Source organism: Protopterus annectens, chromosome 13.part0, assembly GCF_019279795.1.
Source record: "Protopterus annectens isolate FY-2018-M chromosome 13.part0, PAN1.0, whole genome shotgun sequence".
Taxonomy (NCBI): Eukaryota; Metazoa; Chordata; order Ceratodontiformes; family Protopteridae; genus Protopterus; species Protopterus annectens.
The window spans coordinates 1198114279-1198139332 of record NC_056747.1 but is presented as its reverse complement, the minus strand read 5'-3'; the positions used below and the strand labels follow the sequence as shown (position 1 = coordinate 1198139332).

The window sequence follows — 25054 nt, the reverse complement described above, 5'->3', positions numbered from 1 at the left end:
CTATTAAGACAGCTGCATTAAAAATGTCAATGACTAAAAAGCAAAAAATAAAAAGTGATTAAACAAAAATATAAAAGAAAAAGAATGCAGACCATTCTTGCCTTAATTTCCTTAACCACTGTAACACAAAGCAGATTCCCTTCAAAGACTTCTAGATCCTATCCTCTGCAGCTCTGATGCCACTTATGTAGTTCTTAGAGGATCCTCAAATATGTAATCACCTTCACTAGCAATTTTCAAAACTATCCTACCTACCCCCACCCATTACTAAAGCCAATAACTCAAGTCCACTTCTATGAATAATTCCACCTTCAATCACCATTTTCAAACATTTTTCTCTTGGCTCAATATCTCTTTTTCCATTTAGTGTGTTTGCCTTTTTATACCTAGTTTTTATTTTTTTTTTTTAATATAGTGATTAAGTAATTCCACCTGCTAAGCTGAAATGCTAGTTTAACAATAAAGTAAATAATAAATAAAACTTTTTAAACTTACTTGATCATCTTCTTCTTCAATATCATCTCGAATACCCCTGAAAAAAACAAACGGAAAAAACAAACTTCCCTACAAATGTTCCATACACCCAACTATGCACAATTTAAAAATCCAGCTGCTGTCATACCTCTGTCTCAACACAGAGGCAGACAATAACCAGAATATTTTAAACAAAGCTCTGAAGTAAGAGACATATCAGGATCAAATCAATTAAACATGTTCATCTGTCCCTAGAAACTACAATTATTTTGAAATCTATGCCAACAGGCAGTTTTACTAATCAAAATCTACAAAAATTACATACTTACCACAAAGACAGATACACACCGTCATGGTTCACTCTTTTCAAATCACTAGAACTGAAATGTCAGCATTTGGTCTGCTCGTCATGGAGAAAATGATCCTTGGCTTAGGCTTATTACCTTCCCCATAAAGCCCTGCCCATCACAATTGTTTTTACAGCTCTGGAGTAATCTGCTCATGAATGTAACACGCTAACACTATAAATTACTGGAAACCTCAAATAAAAAGCAGCCCCCTATCTTCTATGGTGGGGAAAGGTGGGAGGCAACGCTGAAAATAATTGACCACAAACCATGGAGATCTACTACTGGGAGAAGTACATAACTTTTATATTTGACCTGGTCTGCTTTATTCTCTTCAACTACTAGGATACAGTCCCCAGATAAATCTCCTGGGAGGTATGAATCCCCTACTAGAGATATAGTCCCCAGATAAACCTCCTGGGTGGTATGAATCCCCTGAATGACCAAGACCCCAAAGTAGAAATTGGACATAAAGTTCATGACAAGCTTACTTTGCCTTAATATATTCAGTGAAGCCCATGTATCAGTATGTAAATATCACCCACAGACAAGTTCTTGAAAAAGGTCTGGGAGGCTGCCATTGCCCTTGTGGAACGAATCTTAGGTTCAGCTGGTAATCCCTTACTATAATCATAGAAACAAGATGCATTTAGATAGCAACACTAGGCAGACTAGTTTAAGAGACCTTCATACCCATCATGTTAGGAGAAGAGGATCCAAAGATCTTCCAGGACATTTTTTTTGTCTTGTCGAAATAAAACCTCAATTGTCTAAGCATGTCTAAAACAGTTCATTAAACATTCTCCTTTATTTGAACATTTAGGAAAAAGAAACTGGGACATCAACAGACTGATTCAGGTTTATTTCCATGGCCACTTCTGGCATGAAGGTCGGGAGGCTTCACAGGACTACCCTGTCTTTGTGAAAGATCACCGTGGCTTTATGCAAAAAGCCCAAATCCTAGAAATTGACTCCTGAAACAATGGCCATTAAAAATCCCAAGAAGAGTCTCTCTGAATTGATGGTCTAATCAGAAATGGATTTGTAAGAATGCTCCCAATTACTTTCAGCAAGGCTTAAGGATTATAAACCCTTGGTAGAAATTGGAAATGACACTTCTATTTAAGGTTGACGTGTGCAACTAAGACAAAAGAAAGATTTGTGAAAGGCAATCCAATACTGTAGGAACTATAGCCGAAAAGGTACCTAGCCCCACTTCCATAACTCAAAACAAAAGGTGCATACCTAACTTGCTTTTGTACGTTTTTTCTAGTGTTGGGCTTCCGAGATGAAATAAAAATCTAGATGACCCTGAAATCGGAGGACATGTTCCTATCAGAGGACCTGGAGAAACCAAGCAGTTAACTAGAGGACAAGCAGATCTGCGTGAGGCCTACTAGACAGGAGGGTCAGAAAGGTTCATAAGTGCCTGAACCTTAAGAGGCTTCTTTATAAGGTGTGGCCACAGCAAGGTGAAACATACCAGCTGAAGACAAGGAAGATCAATACGAATGACTTTGGACTTGCTCAACTGCACCATCTGCAGAAACCTGGACAGCAGGGAAAATAGGGGAAGGGTCAGGACTACAATATTCCTGGGTCACTGTCCCAAGAGGAACTGTGGAAAATAAATTACTGCATATGAAGACAAAAGGAACTTAGTGAGGCTTCCCTCAGCTGGCAGAAAATTATCCATAACACTGCCCAGCTGAGAGATGCTCATGCAACATCAGCAAGTACAGGCCGAGCCTGCCCATCAGAGTATGGACTTCTCCAATAATGTGAGCAGCTGCTAGAAAGTGTTCCAAGGACATGACCTATTCCCAGAACCTCAGTGCCTCACAATACAAGGGACAGGAGCAAGTTTCCCCTTGCTGCCATATTATCAGAAGGTATGGAAATCCAAATGAGACAGTGTCCTGGAATGCTTGCAGAATAAGGACAACCATACTCATTTCCAAAGCAAAAAAGTAACAGCCTTGCACTGTGACCATATACCTTAGACCAGCCACAACTGACAATGTCCCTCCTTTCAATACCCTAGGATCAATGCTGCTGGTGTTTGGTCATTAGAAGTGGAAAACAAGCTGCCCAGAAAGAAGTTACAACTGAGCAGCCACAAAGTCAGATATTTACAAATCTTGATTTGACTCATCTAGTCTGAGCGGCAGAAATAAGTGTTCTTCCAAATGGACCAAGTTAACAGTGGCGATCATGAGCCTAAACTTCTTACAGTACACGGCTGCTGACAGCGCCGACTCCAAAGAACCGGGACATCATAAGCTGTATTATGGGAATCGTGTACAGAAGCAGGTCAACTTTTCTAAACAGGCAACAACCTGCAAGTGTGAGGGTCTGTGATAGATGCATATGACACTTGGCAGTAGTCACCACAATCCGTGTAAACTGGAAGGGTTGAAGCAGTAAATCAAACAAAAACCAGTACTGAAGCATCACAAAGCCAGCTGTCCAGGTACTGGACAAGACACTGTGTGGTTTGTGGACACTCAGAGGATGAGGCGTCACCAAAATAAAGGGCCTAGAATTGAAAATGACTGGTTCCTAACTGATAGCATAACAACTTCAACTTTCTGACCATCTTTATGTGCTTGTATGCATCTTGGAGGTTCAACACCAAACTCCTCTTAACAAGAAAAAGAGAACTAACAGCACAATATCTAGGATTGATTTGAATACAACTATGGGCGACAATCTGAATGTAGTACTGACCATCTTTACTACAAAGAACTTGGAATGACCGGAGAACCCTGTCTAGTTTGATGGACTGCAAGCCATTGCTGGAAAGGGGAAAGCAGTACTGATAAGATAAGAGCAAGTGCATTCGACAACCTCTGGATATTCTCTCCAATAATCACCTGTTACCTAGGAAGACCTCCCATGTGAAATATTTTTTTACTCTGGTGTTTGCTGCACCATCTACTCCATTAAGATCCCATTCAGTGGCGAAGGTGTGTGTAATATGAACAAAGTGACTGCCCGAGCAGAGTTTGGTATGTAACTCACTGTCGGACACAGTCTACACGATGCTTTGTCATGTCATCTACAATCTCATGCTGGAACTTTATCATACAAAAGCCTAGTGTCTATGGACCCCAACAGAAAAGGTCAAGATAACCTTTTTACACCTTGATCCACAGCCCTGATGCCTTACCTTCAGCTAGATCGCTGGGTTCTCAGATAGTGAAGCTTTCTTTACCGTTTCTGCAGTAACAAGAGTCTAGTACAGGATTCTTTGCCCACAAATTCTAAACCTTTGGAGACCCAAGGATTCAGTCTGGTCTCCTTGGTACAGGGACTATGAATACTGCTTTCATCCACGTCAATCTGGAAGCAACAGTCACCATTCTGTCCACATGGGGAGAGAATGGAAAGATAAGTCAGCAAGCAGAGTAGTATTGCTGAAGTTGAATTTATCAAGTCTTGGTGAATACCTTCACGCAGTGGACCCGGTTTTTCACAAAATCTCACCAAGACGACACTGATAGACTATTTATATAGCATAAATCATGGACAGAAGTAGGTCAAAAATTAAAAAAAAAAAAAAAAAAAAAAATTGGCGGGTGCACAAGACCCAGTAAAAAAGTACACAATCCTGGTAGGCACACTGGTGCCAGGACTGGAAAACATGACAGTGTAGAATCCTCAAAATATGGAAATATTCCTACAATGGGGCAGAGCCAGGCCCAGGGGAGGATAACCCCCCCTGTTGAAGGAAGTAGCAGTCCACAAAAACGGATAGGCCAAAGAAGAGCCATAAAGATGACAGAGTTAAGAAAAAAAATATGTATTGTTACTATTATGCAAAAAGCCCAGAATTTTCAGACACACGATACACAAAAAGATTGAGAGAGAAATCAGAGAAAAGAAAAATATTTTCACAAGAAAAACTACTAGAAGCTTAGGTTAAAAATTTTTGTTCATTAACAGATTTGCGAAAAACAGTATATTTAGACCAAGAAACCTTGATCTTTTTGGAAAAAAGACCACCTGAGGAAGTGTGAAAATATAAAACAAAACCTAGAGATTTTTGAAAAGTATAAAAATAAATATGAACATGGGAAAGAGAAATCGGATATGGTGCTACATTTATGCAAAGACAAATTAATCAATATAAAGAAGGCAGCCCCAGATATTCAAAGAGAAATACAGGCAAAGGATCCAGATATGGAAAATTTCACAATTAAAAAAAATATATATATATATCACAAAACATGGAATGCAGAAAAGATTAGTAAAGGAAAAGTTCACAAAAAAAAAAATAAAAGGGGAGGGGTTTGAAGTTATGGAATTGTCTGAAGTGAAGGCTTTGGTGTAGAAGGTCTAACACAGGTTACATCATAGCATGATGGAACGAGTCCCCAAAGTCAGGAGAAACAGAAAGATCAGGAGACATCTGAAGAAATACAGACATGGGAAAGAGATTCCAATATGGTGCAATGTCTACGCAAAGGAGAAAGCAAAATTAAATCAATGCAAAAAGAGCAGCACCAAAGATATTTGAAGAGAAATACAGGCAAAGGAATCCAGACATGGAAAACTTTACAATACAAAAAATAATAAGACAAATAGGAAAAGTAGTAGAAAACGAGTTTAGTAATGGAGAAGTTAAATAAATAGAAACTGATGTTAAGGAGTATCTAATGGACATCCAAATTAAGGGAAAACCAGTGGAATGAGAAGTAAAGTACAGTTTTGTACCTACCATAAATGTAGATGTTAGAGTGCTAATACAGCTGCAGTAATCACAGATGGGTTCTCTGCAGTCAGGCGGGTCCTCGGTCGGCCAAATTCCAAAGTCTAGGTCCGGCGTCGGTTGTCGTCGCTTTCTCCCCTGACATCAGTGCGACAGGGGTATACAAGACACAGCCGACGCCATTTTCTTCAGTCTTTCTTGCCCCAGATGTCAGGTGCCCCCGAAGGAAGGCAATACATAAATGTTATATATAATCATGAAATGCAATATAATCAAAAATCAGTAGGTGCAAGCAAATACACCATAGAAGGATAACCCAAACAGGTTGTATGAGGAGGTGATAGCCACTAGGCCTTTACCAAGAGGGGAAGGAGGGAGGGAAACCTGTACTGCAGCTGTATTAGCACTCGAACATCTACATTTATGGTAGGTACAAAACTGTACTATGTTCATCGTGCATACAGCTGCAGTAATCACAGATGGGTAGAGTCCCACAGCTACGCACAGGGTGGTAGCCACTAGGTGTAACTTGGAGGAGCCAGAATGCCCTGCAACACAGCAGTGGCAAAGCCTGCTCTAGTTTTGGAGTATAAAGGTAGGTGGTAGTGTTTTGTGAAGGTATGCACAGAACTCCAAGTGGCTGCCTCCAAAATATCTTTGGTAGGGACTCCTCTGAGGAAGGCTGTAGAGGTAGCTGTGGCTCTTGTGGAGTGGGATCTGATGCCTGTAGGAACAGATTTGCCATGAAAGGAGTAACAAAACCGTATGCAGTGGCCTATCCATTTTGAAATTGTCTGTTTGGAAATTGGCTTCCCTTGAGCTCCTACAGCATAGGACACAGAGTTGTTCTGATTTCCTGAAAGGCTTTGTTCTGTCCAAATAGTAACGTAGCTGTCTATGGATGTCTAAGGAATGTAGCAGCCTTTCCCCTTTGTTTTGAGGATTGGGGTAAAAGGTAGGCAAGTGTATGGCCTGATTTAAAGCTACCCTGGATACTACCTTAGGCATAAATGACGGGTTGGTTCGTAGGGAAACCCTGTCCTGATGGAAGATGAGAAAGGGCTGCACAGCCATGAGGGCTTGTAGTTCCCGAAACCCTATGAGCTGAGGTAATGGCCAGAAGGAAGGCTGTTTTCCAGGACAAAAATTGCAAATCTGTTGAGGCAGCTGGTTCAAAGGGAGGCAATGTTAATTTTTCTAGAATGTAATTAAGATCCCAGGCTGGTATTGGTTGTTTCCTTGGAGGTCTTATATTCTTGGCCCCTCTGAGGAACTGTCTTAAGAGTGTGTGAGAGAATAAGGGTGGATCAGTGTTGTATTCTGCAGAAATGGCTGAGGCATGAATTTTGATGGAGGAAAAAAGTCCACTGTTCAACAGCTCAGCTAGATACTGTAATATCTGAGGCAAATTCAGTTTTCTAGGATCCTGGCCTTTTTTCTCATTCCAAGCGCAGAACCGTTTCCATTTTGCGGAGTAAGCCTTTCTAGTAGATGGCCTTCTGGCCTCCAAAATGACATCCTGCACCTCTTTGGAGAGTAGGGTCTGTTGTGGTGTTAAGGAATTTTCCATGCAGCCAGATTGAGTGTTTTCAGCTGACTGTGAAGAGTTCTGAAGCTGTGCTGAGTCAGTAGAACAGGCATTAGAGGTAGGATCCAGGGAGGAGTATGTGTTAGGTTCCTCAGGAGTGGGTACCAGTGTTGTCTTGGCCAGTCCGGAGCAATCAGTATCATCTTCGGTCTGTCTGCTCTTGCTTTCAAGAGCACCTTGGGCAGAAGAGGCAAAGGTGGGAAGGCGTAAACTGTCCATGCTGCCCAACTGAAAGAAAGGGCGTCCACTCTCCAGGCCTTTGGATGGAAGGTCCTTGAGCAGAACTTTGTCAATTGATGATTCCTGTGGGAGGCGAAGAGATCTATGTCTGGCCTTCCCCATGCTTGGATTATCTGTGTAAACACTTGAGGATGCAACTTCCATTCGTGTGGGTCTATCATATTTCTGCTTAGATTGTCTGCCAGCGTGTTTTCCAATCCTGGCAAGTACTGTGCTTGAAGTTCGATTTGCCATTCCAGAGCCAAGTTCCAAAGTGACATGGCTAGCCTGCACAGGGGGTATATGAATGTGTTCCTCCTTGTTTGTTTATGTACCACATTACTGTGGTGTTGTCTGTTCTTATCAATAATTGCCCTGGATGCAGGAGGTCCTTGAAAGCTGTAAGTGCATTTAACACTGCTAGCATTTCTTTTTGATTGATGTGAAGGTGCTTTTCCTTTTGGGACCATTTGCCCTGAATGCACCTGTCTGTCATGTGTGCCCCCCAGGCGTAGTCTGAGGCGTCTGTTGTTATGACTTGATTTGCTTGAGGCTTGCAGAATGGAAGACCTGTGTTTGTTTGGCATGCTTGGGCCCACCATAGAAATTCCTTTTGCAAACATGGGATTATTGGTATTATTGTTTCCAAACTGTGGCTGTGTTGAGACCATAGGTTTTTTAGGTACCATTGAAGTTTCCTCATATGCAACTTTGCACATGGGATTAAAAGAATGCAAGATGCCATGAAGCCCAGAGCCTGCAGGATTTTCCTTGCAGTGAGCCTGGTACAATTTGCTAGTATTTTGAAGTACTGAGTTAGTTGCCCCTGTTTTTCTGGCGTAAGATAGGCCATCTGGGTGTTTGTGTCCAAGTTGGCACCAGGAAAGTTATTTTCTGAGAAGGTGTTAGCCTGGATTTCTCTGTGTTGTCTGTGTATCCCAGAGAATTCAATAACCGTGTTACATAAGCCAGATGTTCCAGAAGTATGTGTTTTCTGTCCGCCTGGATCAGGCAGTCGTCCAAATAAGGGTAAATTTGTATCCCTTGAAGTCTGCAGTAGTCAATTACTGATGCCAGGCATTTCGTGAATACTCTGGGCGCAGTAGATAAGCCAAAGGGCAACGCAGAGAATTGATAGTGGATTGAACCTGCAAGAAATCTGAGGCATCTTCTGCAGCTTTGTCTGATTGGGACATGCAGGTATGCCTCCTTGAGGTCCAATGTTACCAGCCAAAACTCCTTGCCCAGCATGGGAAGAAGCTGCTGTAATGTGAGCATCTTGAATTTTGGTACGAGTAGAAATGTGTTTAGGATGGATAAGTCCAAGATGGGTCTCCAGTCTGTTCCTTTCTTTGGTACCAGAAATAGTCTGGAATAAAAACCTTGACCTTGTTCGTGAGTAGGTACCTCTTGAATAGCTTTCATGTCCATGAGCTTTGAAATTTGTATTTGAGCCTCTGCCCTTTGATTGTGTGGCAGGTTCGGCATGCCTCTCATTTTTGGAAGAGTGTGAAAATGAAATCTGTAGCCTCTGTTTATAATGTCCAGGATCCATTTGTCTGTTGTGATAATATGCCAATTTCTTGTAAATAATGCCAGCTTTCCTCCCAAGGGTGCTGCCAGCTGAGACTTGCTTGGCATGAAAAGGGGGAAGTCATTGGGTTTGTTTCCTGTATTGTTGTGCACTGTCTTCGCCACCTCTTGGTGCTGGAGTTTGCCATTGTCTGCCTCTATATGATCCTTGATAGTGTCCTCTGCCCCTTGTGCGCCTGTATCTACCTCTTTGGGGCTTGTCCGTGGCTGGAAAGGACCAGTTTTTTGAAGGCCAATTTCTGCTAAAACGTGGTGGTTGAACCTGTAGAAAAGCTTTTACAGTTTGCATAGATTTAGCTTTTTCTTCCATTTTCCGTAGTATCTCCTCAGCATTAGTACCAAATAGTACATCCTTCTGTAAAGGAGCATCTAGTAGTTTAGCTTTAACATGATCAGGCAAGGTTTGTTCCCCAAGCCAGGCATGTCTACGAATGACTGATCCTGTAACAGCAGCTCTACTTGAGGCCTCTAGAGCATCATAGCCACATTGTAAGGTGTGTTTACCCACTTGTTCTGCACTGTGCATCATATCCTGCAACTCCTTCAAATCTGGTTGTTCAGGTTGTGACATTTTATTTCTTAATTGAGATAACAGAAACTGCTGATATTTAAGCATATGGAACTGACAATTTAAGGCCCTCATGGCTAGGGTGACAGAGGTATATACCTTTTTTCCCCACCTTTCTAAGGATCTAGACTCTCTTTCGGAAGGTAGTGGATTCTTAGCAGTAGAGGCCTTCATTCCCTTGGGGCCTTGAGAAATGGTTTCAGGGTCAGCATTATGGCTTTTGTAAAGAAATTGGTGAGAGTTAGGAACTCTGTAGTACCTATCAGGCTTGACTGGGGCAGGAGGCAGGGAATCCGGATTAAGGCAGGCCTCCGAGTAAACATCATCAAGTATGTCCAAGACAGGAGGTATCGCCAGGGGCCTGTGCTGAGGTAGCAGAAGAAATTCCCTAAGTCTTTTCTTGGAATCAGAAAAGTCTTGGCCTTCCCAATGGAAGTGTTCCCTCAAGGTATGCAAGGTTTCCCCAAAAGAAAAATCCTCTGGGGGAAATACAGAAGGAATGGACTGCTCTGCATCAGAATCTTCAAAAGGGGAGTACGAGTGTTCCTCTTCATCAGAATGTTCTGAAATAATGGAGCCCTGGTCAGAAGAGGGAGAATCTTCCTCCACTCTGTCTCTTGTCCGGAGGGGGTTGGGAACCCCTGATGAGAGTAATTAAATCCTCAGCCATTTTAAGCATCTGTTTTTTAGGCATGGGGCCTGGAGATGGGGCCTGTGCAACAGGCCTCTTGGGATGCATGGCTGATTTGGACTTAGTAAAGGCCTTTATGGAAAAGGAAGATGATGGTCTAAAGACACCATGGGTGGAAGTGGACCTGTCCACGTTAGGAGGCTCAACACTCAGTGGCTTCGGTAGCTGTTGTCTGGGTATGGGCCGAGGCACCTGCGGTCTCGGTTGCAGGAGACACCGCCAAAGAAGTGTCGTCGGTAGTCAGGGGCTGCGTAGGCGCTTCGCTGAGAACCGGACCACGTGTAGCCAGTTTTGGCGTGGTGTCGGTGGAGACCGCGGACCTCGCGTGTCGGTCTTTGTCCTTGCGTTTTTTGGACAAAACGGTAGTCTGAGTCTCAGACGACATTTTATAATCAAAAGCTTTACCAAAAAAGTGCTGGGCGAACTCCGCCCGACACTTAACAGTGCGTTTATTGAAAGTAGCGCAAAAGCGACAGCCCGAGACGTCGTGGTCTGGGCCTAAACAAGGTATGCAGAGGGAATGGAAATCCTTATGCGGTATTTGCTTCCCACAAGAAATACAATTGTTAACTTTGTCTGACATCGGACTGAGGCAAGAAAAGTTTCCCCAACGGGATACTTAGCTTTAAAGAAGACTTCGGTTTCAAAATTTTCGTAATTTCAGGAGCTGGCCGACCAGCACTTGCGAACTGCTTCTGCTTCGGGCACCGCGCGGCAAAAAAGACTGAAGAAAATGGCGTCAGCTGTGTCTTATATACCCCTGTCGCACTAACGTCAGGGAAGAAAGCGACGACAACCGACGCCGGACCTAGACTTTGGAATTCGGCCGACTGAGGACCCGCCTGACGGCAGAGAACCCATCTGTGATTACTGCAGCTGTATGCACGATGAACATTTGGTCAGGTGCCATATGAAGATATTCTGGAGCCTTCCACAGGAAACCTGTATAAATGTTCACTTGAAGATGGACAGCAAAGGAAGGTACAGGAAACCGTGGAAACTCTGACACAGTCAATGCTGAAGAGGGATAGGCCAGTGAGTTCCCATATGACAGAGCAATGGATGGCACAGGATAAAACTGAAGAGAATGTGCCACAGGAAAACGTAGAACTTTTTATACAATGCCAGCAAGAAATGGAAAACAAAAAATGTGTCCTCATTTCAGAAGAATACGAGTTAAGATAAGAGCTGCTTAACTTAGAGACAAGATAAAGATATTAAGATCAATGAAAGAAAAGAATGCAGAAGGTCAATAAAACCCGAAAAGTCAGAAATTCGACAAAACAAATGAACATGGTAATTAGGACTGTCCATAGAGATGTACATGCGTTATAACAGAAGTGAAAAAGGACACATTACGGTGCAGCAAAATTAATAACTGATAAAAATTCTACCACAACACAGGGTAGCAAGGGAAGGGGAGAAATCGAATACCATCATGGAAGCATCGAATAGAGAAAACTATAAAGCAATTAAGATAAAAGTGTCGCTGTTAGAGTATAGAAGAGGAAGCAGAACAAAAATACTCAAAGACAGACATAATAAAAATTCATGTGTAGTATTAGAACAGATCAGGATCAAGCACTACCTCAAATAACTAAGCACAGACAGAAAAACTTCGAAGATATGCAGATATATATAAAAGGAAAAGTACAAAATAAGCAATTTATCAATGACCCCCAAAAAGGTTTTATAAAGAATTGGGAAACAAGGTAAAAGGAAATGAAAGACCACCAAAATAAGAACAGACAGATACATTTTGGATAAATATTTATGTAGATCCTGTAGAACATACAGATGCTAAATGGATAGAAGTAGTAAAAGAAAGAATAAAGTTCAAAAGGTACAGGATATGAAATGGGATGAAGTTACAGCCAGAGAGACAAACAAAGTTAAAAAAGCCTATAACTGGAAAACCCCAGGTCCAGACACAGTGTCTAACTTCTGGTTAAAAGTATTATCAATGCACACTGATTTAGCCACGAGTAAGAACTATTTACACGCACACCCCGAACAGACACCAACCTGGCTAACAGGAAAAACAATGTCCCTACTTAAGAGTGAACCTGCAAGCTACCCTAAAAATTACAAACCAATAACTTGCCTTCCGACGACATATAAACTATACACTGGAATTGATGCAGACAGAGTTTATAGTAATTTAGAAGAAAACTCAATTAAGGCAATAGAAGAAAAGGTCAATAAAACAGTCATATGGAACAAAGGATCATTTGCTGTTAAAGTCATAGTGGAGAACTGTAACAAGAGGAAGAATTTAAGTTTGGTATGGATTGATTATATTAAAAAAAAAAAAAAAAAAAAAGGCGCACTTGACTGTCAGCACCAACAATAATGCTGCAAAGACCACCAGCATTAATGGCAGCACCAACATGTTAGGAATTAAACTAGTCTCTGTTGAAGACTGTAGGGTATAAGACAGCTTTGACAGGACTGATACCAGAACAAGAGTCAGTGAAAAGGGTGAGATGAAAACAAAAGAAAAGCATCATCCCTGCCAGCCTCAGAACTAGAGGGTGACAAGTTAAGAACTACCCCTCAAGCTGAACCTGCAGAGTAGCTTTCAACTATTACATTCGATCAATATCAACTGATACTGACCTGTCCGACAGAACAGAATGGAGAGATCATGAAGAGCAGCTCCCAAAGACAAAATGCCTGGAAAAGAGCATGCTAGAGGAGGGAACAACTCCCTAAAATCAGAAGTCTTACGTCTTTTAGACTTATCCATGCCCCTGTAACTCTATTGAGGGATCTTACTAGTGGGCTTTTTACAGCCTTGGGAGGTACATAACTCTGGGGCATCCTCTCTACATGCAAAAACTGCCAAGAATTAGTTCATTCCTGTGATCAAGCCAAGTCCACATATTCAAAATCTGTTTAGCTTTCACTTTCTACCTACAGCCCCCAAACATACCACACATAAAACATACCCATGCTGTGAGGAATTGTGTTCAAAAGATTTGCATCTCTTGAAACCAGTACACTTGCTCATTCTAACAAAGTAGTTGATAAAAAAAACAAATACCATCACCAGGTGCCAAAAGCCAGTTAGAAAGAACTATCAAGACCACACACTGCAATCTGCCAAAACCAAGAGGCAACAGAACACAGCAATGTACAATAATACAGGGTAGAAAAGGCAATGGTGCAGACGTATGAAAAATTTACTGCAGAAAAATTCAAGAAATATGAAGTTTTAGCCAAAATCTATTGAAAAAAACACTGATAGGTGAACACTGCTAAACTGGATAGAATGTCCAACTACTACTGCAAAATACCAAAAGAAACAACTGTTTTACCTTTGTAAGCATGCAGAGCAAATATCTTGATAAGTAACTATGTGCAGGACATTGTGGGTAAGGGTTGTTACTTAAGCCTGAGAAAGCTTTCTCCATGAGCAGACTGAAACACCAGCTTTCAATCCTACCGATTAAGAGGATCAACCAGACCATGTCAGATCTGACAAATTAGATTCAGGATACTACTAATTCCTTACAGACTGAATCCAATATACAAAATATATGCTGGACAATATCTATCCTGTAAAATACTCTGGAAAAATACAGCTTTGTCTGTACTATAGGCTTCCCTTACACTATGGAACTGAACAATAAATCACACAAAAATCTATATTTTAAGTATAATACATTAAAATAACTAGGATACATATACTACAAAATATTTAAAAGTTTCCAGTGAACAGAAGTTCCTTGTACTTCTTAATGCAGACCAGCAGCAGCAATAGTTATTCAGGGGCTTCAGAAATTGTTTCTTCAAACTTTAGCAGAGTTCAAATTAGGGAAGAGACTGTAAATCCTGTGTTCCTCACCCTAATGGTTGTAAGCATTAAAAATTAATACACCAGCACACGCAATACACCACTGAAACTCAGGCCCTCAATGCACACTATAACAGTCACAACATGTGATCCTGTAGGATTACAATGTAAATCATGACCTTACAAAGCACAACAGATCCTCCACAGGATTGTGCCTGAAGCCAGCTTTAAAAGGAGACGCAACTGCATTGTGTGCTGCTGGGGTGCAACTCAGAGAAGGTATAACGTACCAGTGTATAGCTGATGCAAATCATGTTGGTCATCCTCATCTCTTTTCCTGTACAGAGACACTTATCTATTACTGGTCCATTTCTGAAATATTCGAAACAAAGGTAAAAGTCTAAGGACAGCAACTTCAAAAGCAAGGAGTAGCAATGCTAACACCAAAACTGGGCACAAGCATGGAATAACTGCAAAAATCCAAATGGAGATCAGGAGAGGGAACACACCTATTGGTCAAGGCTGAAACTAGCCCTTCTGCACCAAAACTGAAGTCTCCATCCACTGCAATACAGCCACAGAGGGTGTTATGCAAGATGGTATGCAATACCAGCATACAAACAAAGCTGATGACTGCAGTACTTAAATGTATTCATTATCAGCAAGCATTTAGCCTGACCTGCTCATATTTCAGAACATTTTCTCCAATATTCACACCCTAATGAAGCATCCAGCCAACTCACATGAGGCATTACAATCAAACTGCAGTGAACCATGTAAAAAGTAATTGCGAGAAGGGCCCCCTGTAATGGATCAGTAGCTGCAATCATCTGCTCCACCTATCATAACTGTGCACCTTTTTCTTCTCAGAAGCTCCTGTTCTTATCAGCATATCTGCTCAGTGCCAAGAGAAACCATGACTGTTGCACACTCGCTACAGAAGTGCATCTACCCTCACCACTTCATTCCCACGCATTAATGAGCACACAAAGCAAAATCTAGAAGCAACACTGAAACACTAAACACACTGCTAACCAGCAATACAGAAGTATTACTTCTCTGCCCAACTTGCAAGAAATTCCAATAGCAGAGGTCTGGATGGAGGCTCATTCAAGCAAAGTAATCATGGGGATGTATTTGAGACCCATCAAGAAGGGTCTCTGAGACCATAAATACTCTACAAATCTATCGGTTATACTCAACAAAGAGGTATTCCTTGAAAAGTCAATGACAGAGACAAACCAAAAGGAGTAAATCATTGGGGTAGGATAAGCAAGAAGAAAGTCCAAGGAGCAAAATTAAAAACATTGACTCCTTTAGTACAAACATACATAGACATCTGGCTCCTGAAGTAAAGGCTCAAAATGTTAGTGAAGACGTGCAGCAAAGACAAAGAAGCAAAAGCAGAGACAGCTGCAATGGAAACTTTTTTTCTGCAGGCCTTGTATTCCTCTGTTGCCCGATGACAACTAACCATCCATGTTCAATTAGTCCATTTGTTCCCTGTGGAGGCCATCTTTTACAGATCAATCAGGCATTATTCTACTAGGTCATAACCTTGACCCTTGGTAGCAGACATGGATGCTTGCATCATTGTGAGAATCTATTATTCCTTCCCATATGTGAAAGAGCTTTTACCCATATGCTAATGCGGGCTGCATCACTGACCTTGTAATCCAAGCCCATGTCACCAGTTAAGGCTGTTCTGCCTGCAGCTTTCACTTGCAAGCAACAAAGCAGCCAATCCATCACCAGTCCCCAGAACAGACTAGCTGTCACTTATTGCTCATTCTTACCCTCCCCTCCTCTCCCCTCCCCTCCCAGCCTCTTCAGTGTTCAAGCCGCCATCTGGCTCACAATCAGGACTTTAACCCGCCACACACCACAAAGCAAGTCTTGACAAGGAGACATTCTTAAAAAAACACCAAAACCATACATATGCCTCTAGCATTTCAATATTGTTTGCTACATAGGGAAAACAATGAAAATGGCAGTTAATTTAAGAGTTTGTTTGGCAACTGCAAACCTTTTGGTGCCTGGAAAAAATGAAATAAAAAAAAGACTGTTTAGTCTACACAAACTCAAGTATTTGCTTCCCAAGCTAACAGAGCACAACCAAGATATGAAGGTCACTGTCTTACCATCATTTTCTATACCAGCAAAAAAAAAAAATGGGTAGATGAATGGACTAGTTCAAGGAGAATTTTTAAAACTACTCTCAGGAGGAACTAATGCTTTGTCTTACAGAATTGTCTAGTCCTTTTTCAATGATGGACATAATTCCCTACAGTTCTGTGTTTAGAGATTACAGCCAGCAAGAAAAAAAATCACCAAGAAATCATAAATGCCTCTACACTGGCAAGTCTGAAAAAGCAAGCATGACCATCATGAACTTCATTCTTCAATGGAAAAGGTTCTTTAAAGATGCAAGGGAATGTAGCACCCCTTCAGAGGGCTGGTTGATCAGACTCTACCAAACAACACTGCCTCTCTACACCATCATGATGCACAGAAATAGACAGTCAACAAAAACTCCCTACCTGTAGAATAAATAAGGCCAGGGTCAAACAGGTGCTGAACTCAATAGTAAGCAGAGACTTTGGCAGTACTAGGCACAGCTCGCCCAAATGGGAGAACTTTCCACCAAGCAGAGAAAGAAGCCTCTACCACTTATTTGGAAGATATGCTATAAAAGCAGAAGCCATTTGTTCCAACCAAACAGAATAAAATCCCACCGTCAAGAACATGAGTTTCCTTCATGGCGAGTGCCACAGCAATCTAAAACAGCACCCTTCTCAGCCACCACGCTATCAACAGTGGTTACTCTCCTTCCTTCTACCATGAACGTTTGGTCAAGTCATAGGACCAAATTCCTCCCTACAAGTGAGAGAAGCACATTCTTCCAGGTAGCTAAACAATTCTCTAGAGTGCCTCACTTCAGGAAAATCCAATTTACACAGGTTCGGAATCTGCAACTCCGGGAAATGAATAGTGGAATGACTAGGCGAGTCTGCTAGCATGTTCGGTTTCCTCCAGAATAGTTATTGGACAAACTCGTACTCCTCCCCTCTACACAATGAATATGCCAGTGTAATTTCTTGCTTTTTCTGATTCAGTCCAGCATCCAAGCTGCTGTATTTTAGCAGGATAGGGATCAAGATGCACTTTTTCCTCCAATGCACTGAAGGTTAATAGGACAGCCCACAGCTCCAGATGGCTGATGTTGATCCCCAAATCCAATGGGGACCCATGTCATCTCTCAATAGTAGTAAAGCAGAGGTGAGCTCCCCACCCAAAGTATCCATCAACAGCCATGACAAATTTGACTACAGAAAATGGAGACCCACTTAAAGAATGGTGGAAACTGCCCAGTATCGGTCATGGCAAAAAGGGTCTGGCACCAGAAACTTTGTGATAATGGAGAAGCACTGCAACATCCATCATCCTCAGGTATGCAAAGGTCACCACAAAGATTATGGTGGCAATTACGTGAAGATGGGCCCAAACCCTGGACCCTGTACAGCTTCTTTACCCAGATTGTAACTATTAACTAGAAGACCAGGAATTTGTCAGAATACAGCACCAGCAATAACGAATTTCCAGTTCAATACCTATAAAAGGTAATCTTCCAAACTGAACTTAAACAGAACTTCTGATTTATACCCCACTCATTACATCAAGGTGTATTGCAGGAATGCTATCACTGAGCCCCTGAGACGTAACAGCAGCTAGATGTCAAAATGACAGAACACAAAGAAGGTAAAACTACTACTGCTTGCCTGAGAAGCAAGGTACTGGCCACAGTAGTCAAGTTACTTTTCATACTGAAGTAATCCCAAATTACACCACTTTGTGCTACAAGTAATACCCACCCAGAGTGAGCCAAAAACATCTGGTGTGCAATGACATGCCAAGACATCCTTCGTGTCCACTGGCATGCCTGTTGCTACTACAAAGACCAGAACTGCAGTCCTCATAACAGCTAAAAAATAAAATGCAAGTTAAATCAGAATGGATAACAAGTAGAAGGTTGCATAAAGTTGGTATAGTCTTCCTACTCTGAGATACAGAAATCTCAAAGTCAATATACAGGAGCAGAGTATGTGAGCACACTGCCACCTTTTTTATGGTATGAGGAGGGAGGGGCCTGCAAGAAATAGCCTGCTGCTTTAAGGGTGTTACAGTGAATAGATATTTGATGCTCTGACACTGCACTTTAATTTTTTTTGAGTTGTAGGAATCACAATTACTGTTGCACTTCTGATAAGGAGCATCTCCAGTGAAATTGAGCCCAGCAACACTGCAGGAACTGGGAGAGAACTGTTTTTTAACCAGACATGCTGATAGTTCTAACCCATTCCAGACCTTACCAGTTTCTATCTGCACCTCTGTAATTAAGAGATTGGAGCAGCCCAACCCAGTTCTACTGGCTAAATCTTTAATTTCTCCAAGTCTTTTGGGTTTCTAATACCATGATGGGAATGTACCCCCTTCCTAAGTTAAGGTATAATTAAAAGTTCATGAAATTAGTATTGTTTCATTCTTTGAGGTTAGCCAGAAGTGCTCTTCGCAGAACCCGCAATGTGCCCAGTAATGACTCCTCCTGCAATTCATATGGAGTTATATGTAATCGGTAACGTAAGATTAAAAAAAAAAAAAAATTTTACAAAGACCCATTGCTCCTACTACTACTGGAACTGTTGGTATATTTCTTCCACATTGTCCTCATTTCTGCCTGCAAATCCTGGTACTTTATGAATTTGTGCCTCTCTATATGCAAGACACTGTAGCCACTGGGTGTAGCTATTTCAATACTCAATGCTACTTTTGTCTTCTTTTCATGGACTACTACATCCGTTTTCTTGCATCTATTTTTTGAACTGCTGGTAACTGATGATCCCATGTGATATAAACTTCATTTTTTATGACGCTTTGTGGCTCATGTTTCCAGTTACTTCAATACTATAAATGTTTGCACAATCCCCAATGCAACAATCTTGCTACATTATTATGCCTTTCAGTATACAGTCCTTCTGCCATTAGTATATCACAACCAGTAACAAAATATGTGACTATTTCCAATTCTGTTTTACAAAACCTTCATTTGTCTGTTTCTCCTACATGTTCAATGAGCTTTGCAAACCTGTATAAGAGCTCTGATGACAGTTTGGTTTCTCAGCAGAGCTCTTACTAGGGGAAGACCTAAACAGCAAGAGCTAGCAAACTATGACAGCTTTTTTTTACAGTGGAGCAAATTTGCAGAATACACCATCAAAATAGGAAAATCCAGACTGCAGTTAGGAATACTGTGGCTGGCAAAGGAGCTGTCCTGAGTGGATTGGAAACCAGATAATGGGGAAGAGCAATATAATGCTTGTGTAGCTTCCTCAGCCTAGGAGGAAGCTTCCTAAACTTGGAGATAATGAAGCTTAGAACAGATGGTGCCCAGGGAGTTATGGTGGTGGTGGTGAGTGGGATCATAAATATCCTTCACTACAGGAAGGGCAAAAAGGTCATAAGATACAGCTCAAAATGAAACATCTCTTGAAATGGGTATCCACAATGCTGTTTTGGAGACGCACCTTAAGAGAAACAGCATCAGCCAATCTGTCCTGTGCAGGAAGGACAACTGACATGCAGCCCTAAGCAAGAGTATCAACACAATCAAAAATGTAGCAGTCCAAGGGAAACACCTTCAGAAAGTCACAGGCTTTTCACTGGGTCCTTAAGTCCAAAGTGTCTCATCCACTGAAGACACTATTCCAAAGAATAGTACACTTTCACTCAACACCAGTCGATAGCAGAATTTTGCCAACTTGCCATCAGTTAGAATCCATCACCGAGGCTTTTCCTAGACCACAGAATCTCAATGAATCAGGCTCAAGATTCAGCAAGAGAGCTTATGAAGGCTTATGAAGAAAGTTCAATTTACTTTGGGGGGGGGGGGGGGAGCATAACAACAGTACAAGTATTTTCAAATTGCAATATTACCCTTTAAAAACAAGATCCCAGCACAGTTGTCAAGGGGGTTAAAACGGAAGTCAGAGGCCAGACTATAGACAACTTCAAGATAAATCCCAAGCAGAGGTCACAAGGATAAGGGAGCACTACAGTGGGGCGGGATCAGTGCCTTTATTCATTTCGGAGACAAAGGTCTCAGACTCACAAATTTGACCATAATAAATTTCCATCAACAACTCCAAGAATAAGCTGAAGCAAAGCTGAACACACAACATTATGATGTCAGTGTCTGAGAAACACTGCCCAAAATTATAGCTGGGGCAGCCCATGGCTGACAAGATACTAGCCCCAATGTTGTAATTGGGCTGTATCCCTCAAAATGTGGTTCATAGGTTGGTACTAGGCTATCAGCCCTACGGCCTATACAAGCCTAGCCATAACAATTCCCTGGCCATTTCTTCCCACAGTATTTACTAACCTGGACCCCTGTCTAGCAGGTAGACTGACGTGATCCCCAAAGTCAATTTCCTATCTCCCATCCAATCATCAAGGTTCCTTTTGAAGACGGCCAAAGAGGCGCTCTGCTTGACATGTATAGGCAGTCTATTCCAGAGTCTGGGGAGTCTCTGGGTCAGGAACATATCCCTCCAGCATGTTTTGTTAATTAGGATGACAAGGTTTAGACCCCTGGAGCGTGTCTCTGAGGGATTGGGATTTCTTTAAGTGGAGCATGTCCAACAGCTCTGGATTTGACTTGGCCTTGTATGTTAAGCAGAAATCGCCTCCAAGTAGACAATATGCGAGTTTTTTTTTTTTTTTTTTTTTTTTTTTTTTAAAGGACGGTCAGCATAGGGCATCTGCTTTAGGCCTGTGATTCTTTTAGGGAGATATTTCTGCGGCCTTTCCAGTTGGTCCTGTACCTGCTCTTTACTAAACTGTTTCACTCAGGTAAATATATTGCTGAAGACTGGGACTAGTACTGACACCTGTAACCTGCTCTACGCTACAGCTTCAATCAGTGGAAATTTCTAGATACTGTGAATTTTCTTCCCCTTATCCTGTCACTCCAAAGCCATTACATTAATCATTCATCTTTTCCACAGATTCCAACTTTAATCTGCTGAAACACACAACTTAATGCTCTCTACTCAAAATGGGACTCTGCAAATGCCAAACAAAATGGGCGATACATATGCAGTACCATGTACCAGGGATTAAAGGGAATTGGCTACAGAATATTTACAGCCCCTTCCTCTCAATAATAAATGCTTAGACAAATTATGAAAAAGTGACCAATGAAGCCCTTCAAAAACAAGCTTCTGCTAGAATGCTTCAAAAATATTTAAGAACAAAAATGACTAATTTTCTGTTTCAGGCAAACATTACAGAAGGGCACATACTTTGTATTCTTCCTGTCTTTGTCCTTCTCCTCAAGTCTCTTCATATCTCGGGCAGCTTGATCCTAAAGAAAGTGAATATTACAGACACTTACTTCATCATGGAAAATGTAGACAGCCTTCAAACATGTGTGCTCTATCTGCATGTTTAAACACATATTAAAGACTCCATGGACCTGTACAAGTATTTTACTCAAAAAAAAAAAAAAAAAAAAAAATATTGGAGTCACATGGCTAAAAAAAATCACATTCGTTTATTTTACGCTTTTGTCTCTTCCAAAGTAATGTTTTCAAAATTATAGACAAAATAAGCACTCCACATAAAATTTAAAATATGTCATTTGGTGTCTACCAGTCAATCTATAAATTTGTTTAAATCACTTTTTCACATATCTTATTTAAGTGCCTCTGGTTTTCAAAGTCCAATTAATACAAATTGGATTACTTGGCCCTTGGATATTGTCTGTACTTAATCTCACTTGACACCGTCTCTCTCACTTACCTAAAAGGCTTCAACATCTCCTTCCCTACAATCAGCACTTCACACACAAAAGACAAATAAGAACAGCTGTGCAAGTAACCTTACCATAACAGTACACGTTCAACTAGATCACATTTGTACTAACCTTCACTATAAGGGTTATACCCTGCTTAGGGCATATCAAACAATCAGCTTCAAATCTTAAAGGTACTTTTCATGCACCCAGACCGTAGACAGCTTGAGAAAGGCTGGTGAAAAATCAGCGGACTGAGTATTAAAAGTAGAAAAGGAAGGGTACAGCCCTAAAATAGATCACTGCTTATTAAACAGAAATCAATGTCCTTACCTTGGCAACAAAAATCATATAATATGGGGGTTGGGGGGGTGGAGTGAGGAAGCAGATATTGCAGCAGCTATCTATTCAAACATCTACTGTTGGAGTTTTCTTACAGAACTGTCATGTTCATCATTCTAGCACTGCTGCCGTAGAGTTAGCTAAATGAATATAATACCATAGCTTAAAAGGTTTGGGAGGAGGAAGAATGAGGGTCCAGGAGCTCCTGGAGAACGGTCCTAGCAAAGTCTTTGCTAGATATGGAAAAAAATGTTGTTTGTAGTGCTTTGTCAAAGTACGTACGGAGAATCAAGTTGCTGCTTCTAGAAAACTTGAGTCCACCCCTTTTTAAAAGGGCTGAGAAGAAATCATGGTTCTCGTAGAATGCGCCTTGACTATGCCTGGAACTGACATGTTATGCTGAGAATAACAAAAAGAAGTAGTGTGGGACAATCATTTGGAAATAGTCAGATTTGAAATTGGTCATTTTTTTCTTACCTTTATAAAAAATGAACTGATCAGAATTTCTAAATGTTTTAGTTGAAGATGGGATCATAGTGGCCTGTGGATATCCAAAGTGTTAAGAATCCTCTATCCCTCATTTTTAGGTTGAGGAAAGTGGTACTATGACCTCCTTGGACATGGATATCTGTGTGTGTCATTTTTTTTTATTAGTGTACACATTCATAAATCTAAGTGACAGCTTACAAAACACCCTACTTATGTAGGATGCTTCACAATTGTCACAAATGGCCACAAACCATTCCTGTAAAGATGCATTTAAGCACTGCTGTATCCCCCCAGCTAAAACCATGGTCTATCAGCTTGACATTTGGACCTTTATTGATAAAGTGATACTGGAGACATGTGGCACTTGCATAAACCTTTGCATTTCTGGCTTCCACATTTTACAGACACTAAATACAAATTCCTTATGTGAAGGTGGGTTTATTATCCACTATTTGAAAAACACTCAAAATTATCCTGGAGTATTTTCCACTTGGATTCAGTGATGTTAATGACAACTATCAGTGCTGTAATGTAAAATGATAGGATTTCAGTATTGCCTACTACCTTTCCTCGATTAGAGTCACTTTTCCTACTAGCTGATCCTTCCAGTCACACCCTTAACCATGTAGCAAAAAGTACAAATCTACATTAATATGCCCTCAAATACATAAATGAATACATGCATAGAATATTTACAATGTGTAAAACAGACAGTACTTGCACTGTTTGGATACTAAAAGATGCACTGATCTAGTTTAAGTTGAAACAGGTGTGTATATGATATCTGTATTACACGGACTAATTTTATACATCTACAGACATTCAGAAACATGGACAGGCTTAACTATACATCTTAAATGTACGTATATTACACACACATATGCATATATACTACAACAGAATGTTAATATTACTTCATGTAACAAATTAACAGTTACAAGCACCTTTCTTCTCCAGAATGACAGGAGGGTGCTGGGTACATCACTAGCATTCAGCAGTTGATTAATGGCTTCAGGATTGGGGGCGTGGGTCTTGCAGAAGAAAATTAAAATCTTGAGAAGCAAAGACGAAGAACCAGAGGTACCTGGGTCAAAAAGAGGGACTACAAGGATCATCCTGGTTATTTCTTCCAAACCTTTTGAGTCACTTTTGGGATTTGTAGCAGAACTGAATATGCATACAAGAATAATTCTTTCCACAAAACTCTGCAAGCATCTACTGCCCATATTTTTGAAGAAGGGGCACTGGCACAAAACCTGATCTGAAAAGTTCTCATCTAAAGCAAAGGAGATCCATTTCTGGCGCACACCACTTCACAGTTAGAGGCAGGAGACATGACTGCACAGCTATTCATAAGGGCCTGTTACGGTCCAGCTCAGATGGATCTTTAGTTCTCTGTGTGGATGTAAGCTGCTTTCAAGAGTACACTGAACTTTGTGGCCAGTTCCCAAATTTAAGTGTTATCCTGCACAACAGATGGCAATCTGTTCCTCCCTGTTTTTGGATACAGCATATGAATGCATTGTCTGTTGCAATCCTAATGATTCCTGGGATCCAGAGGGACTATAACACATTCAGTGCCTTTTGAACTGCAATGGCTTTCTTCAGACTTTGCCCTGCTCCAAGTGCTCTGTATTTTCACCCCTTCTAATTGTGCTCCAAAGCCTGGTGTAATGCAGCTGTGATGTTGGCCTGACTCCAATTGGTGGGGGTTCCCCTGTTCTCTTAGATTGTCAATATTCCATCAGTTTAGATCATTCTTCAAGCAAGGGAAGTGCTAGGAGGTGTGTGGTGTGTGTGTGTACTTTCTAACCTCAAAGATGCACAAGTACTACTGGATCTTTTGCACCCTGCTTGAAGACCATCAAGACTGAAGTTGCCATGGGTCCCAAGACTTTGAGAATCTACAGACAGTTTTTGTGGCAACTTTGGGAAGAAATGAATTAGGGATACTGCCTTGTCCTGGAGCAGGGAATCCTCAACTTCTGAGAGTCTAGGACAGCCTCCTACAGCACACTTTTCTGGAAGGATTCCAGTTTAGATTTCTGCTGTTTCAAAGTGAACTGCAACTTCCTCCGCTTCTGTTCTGACGCGGGGAAAGAAAAAAAAAAAAAAAAAAAAAAAAACCAGCATAAGCCCTTAAGATCTCGCCCTTGTAGGGAGCCACTCTAGGTCTAGATAGACATGTATACTTTTTATTCTACAATGGGCCATCATTGGCACCAGACACTTTGTAAAGATTTATGCAGACATGGCTAAGCTACAGAGTAAGGACGTGAAGTAGTAATGCCCACCCTTTGCCAAGTACCTTATGAACTGCCAGATCTTGAATAGGAATGTGTTTGTACACGTTCTTCAGGTCCACTGTCAATTACCTT

At 41.2% G+C, this 25054-nt stretch overlaps 1 protein-coding gene across 1 annotated transcript in view; it reads right to left on the bottom strand.

Annotated features, from left to right (window-relative positions):
- Window positions 1-25054, bottom strand: part of DDX42 (DEAD-box helicase 42) — a 991771-nt gene that overhangs the window by 876929 nt on the left and 89788 nt on the right. Inside the window, exons 4-5 of the mRNA XM_044054957.1 lie at window positions 21355-21416; window positions 496-532 (exon numbers count right to left, since the gene is read on the bottom strand). Coding sequence (XP_043910892.1) covers window positions 496-532; window positions 21355-21416 — 99 coding nt within the window. The remainder of the gene's footprint in view (window positions 1-495; window positions 533-21354; window positions 21417-25054) is intronic.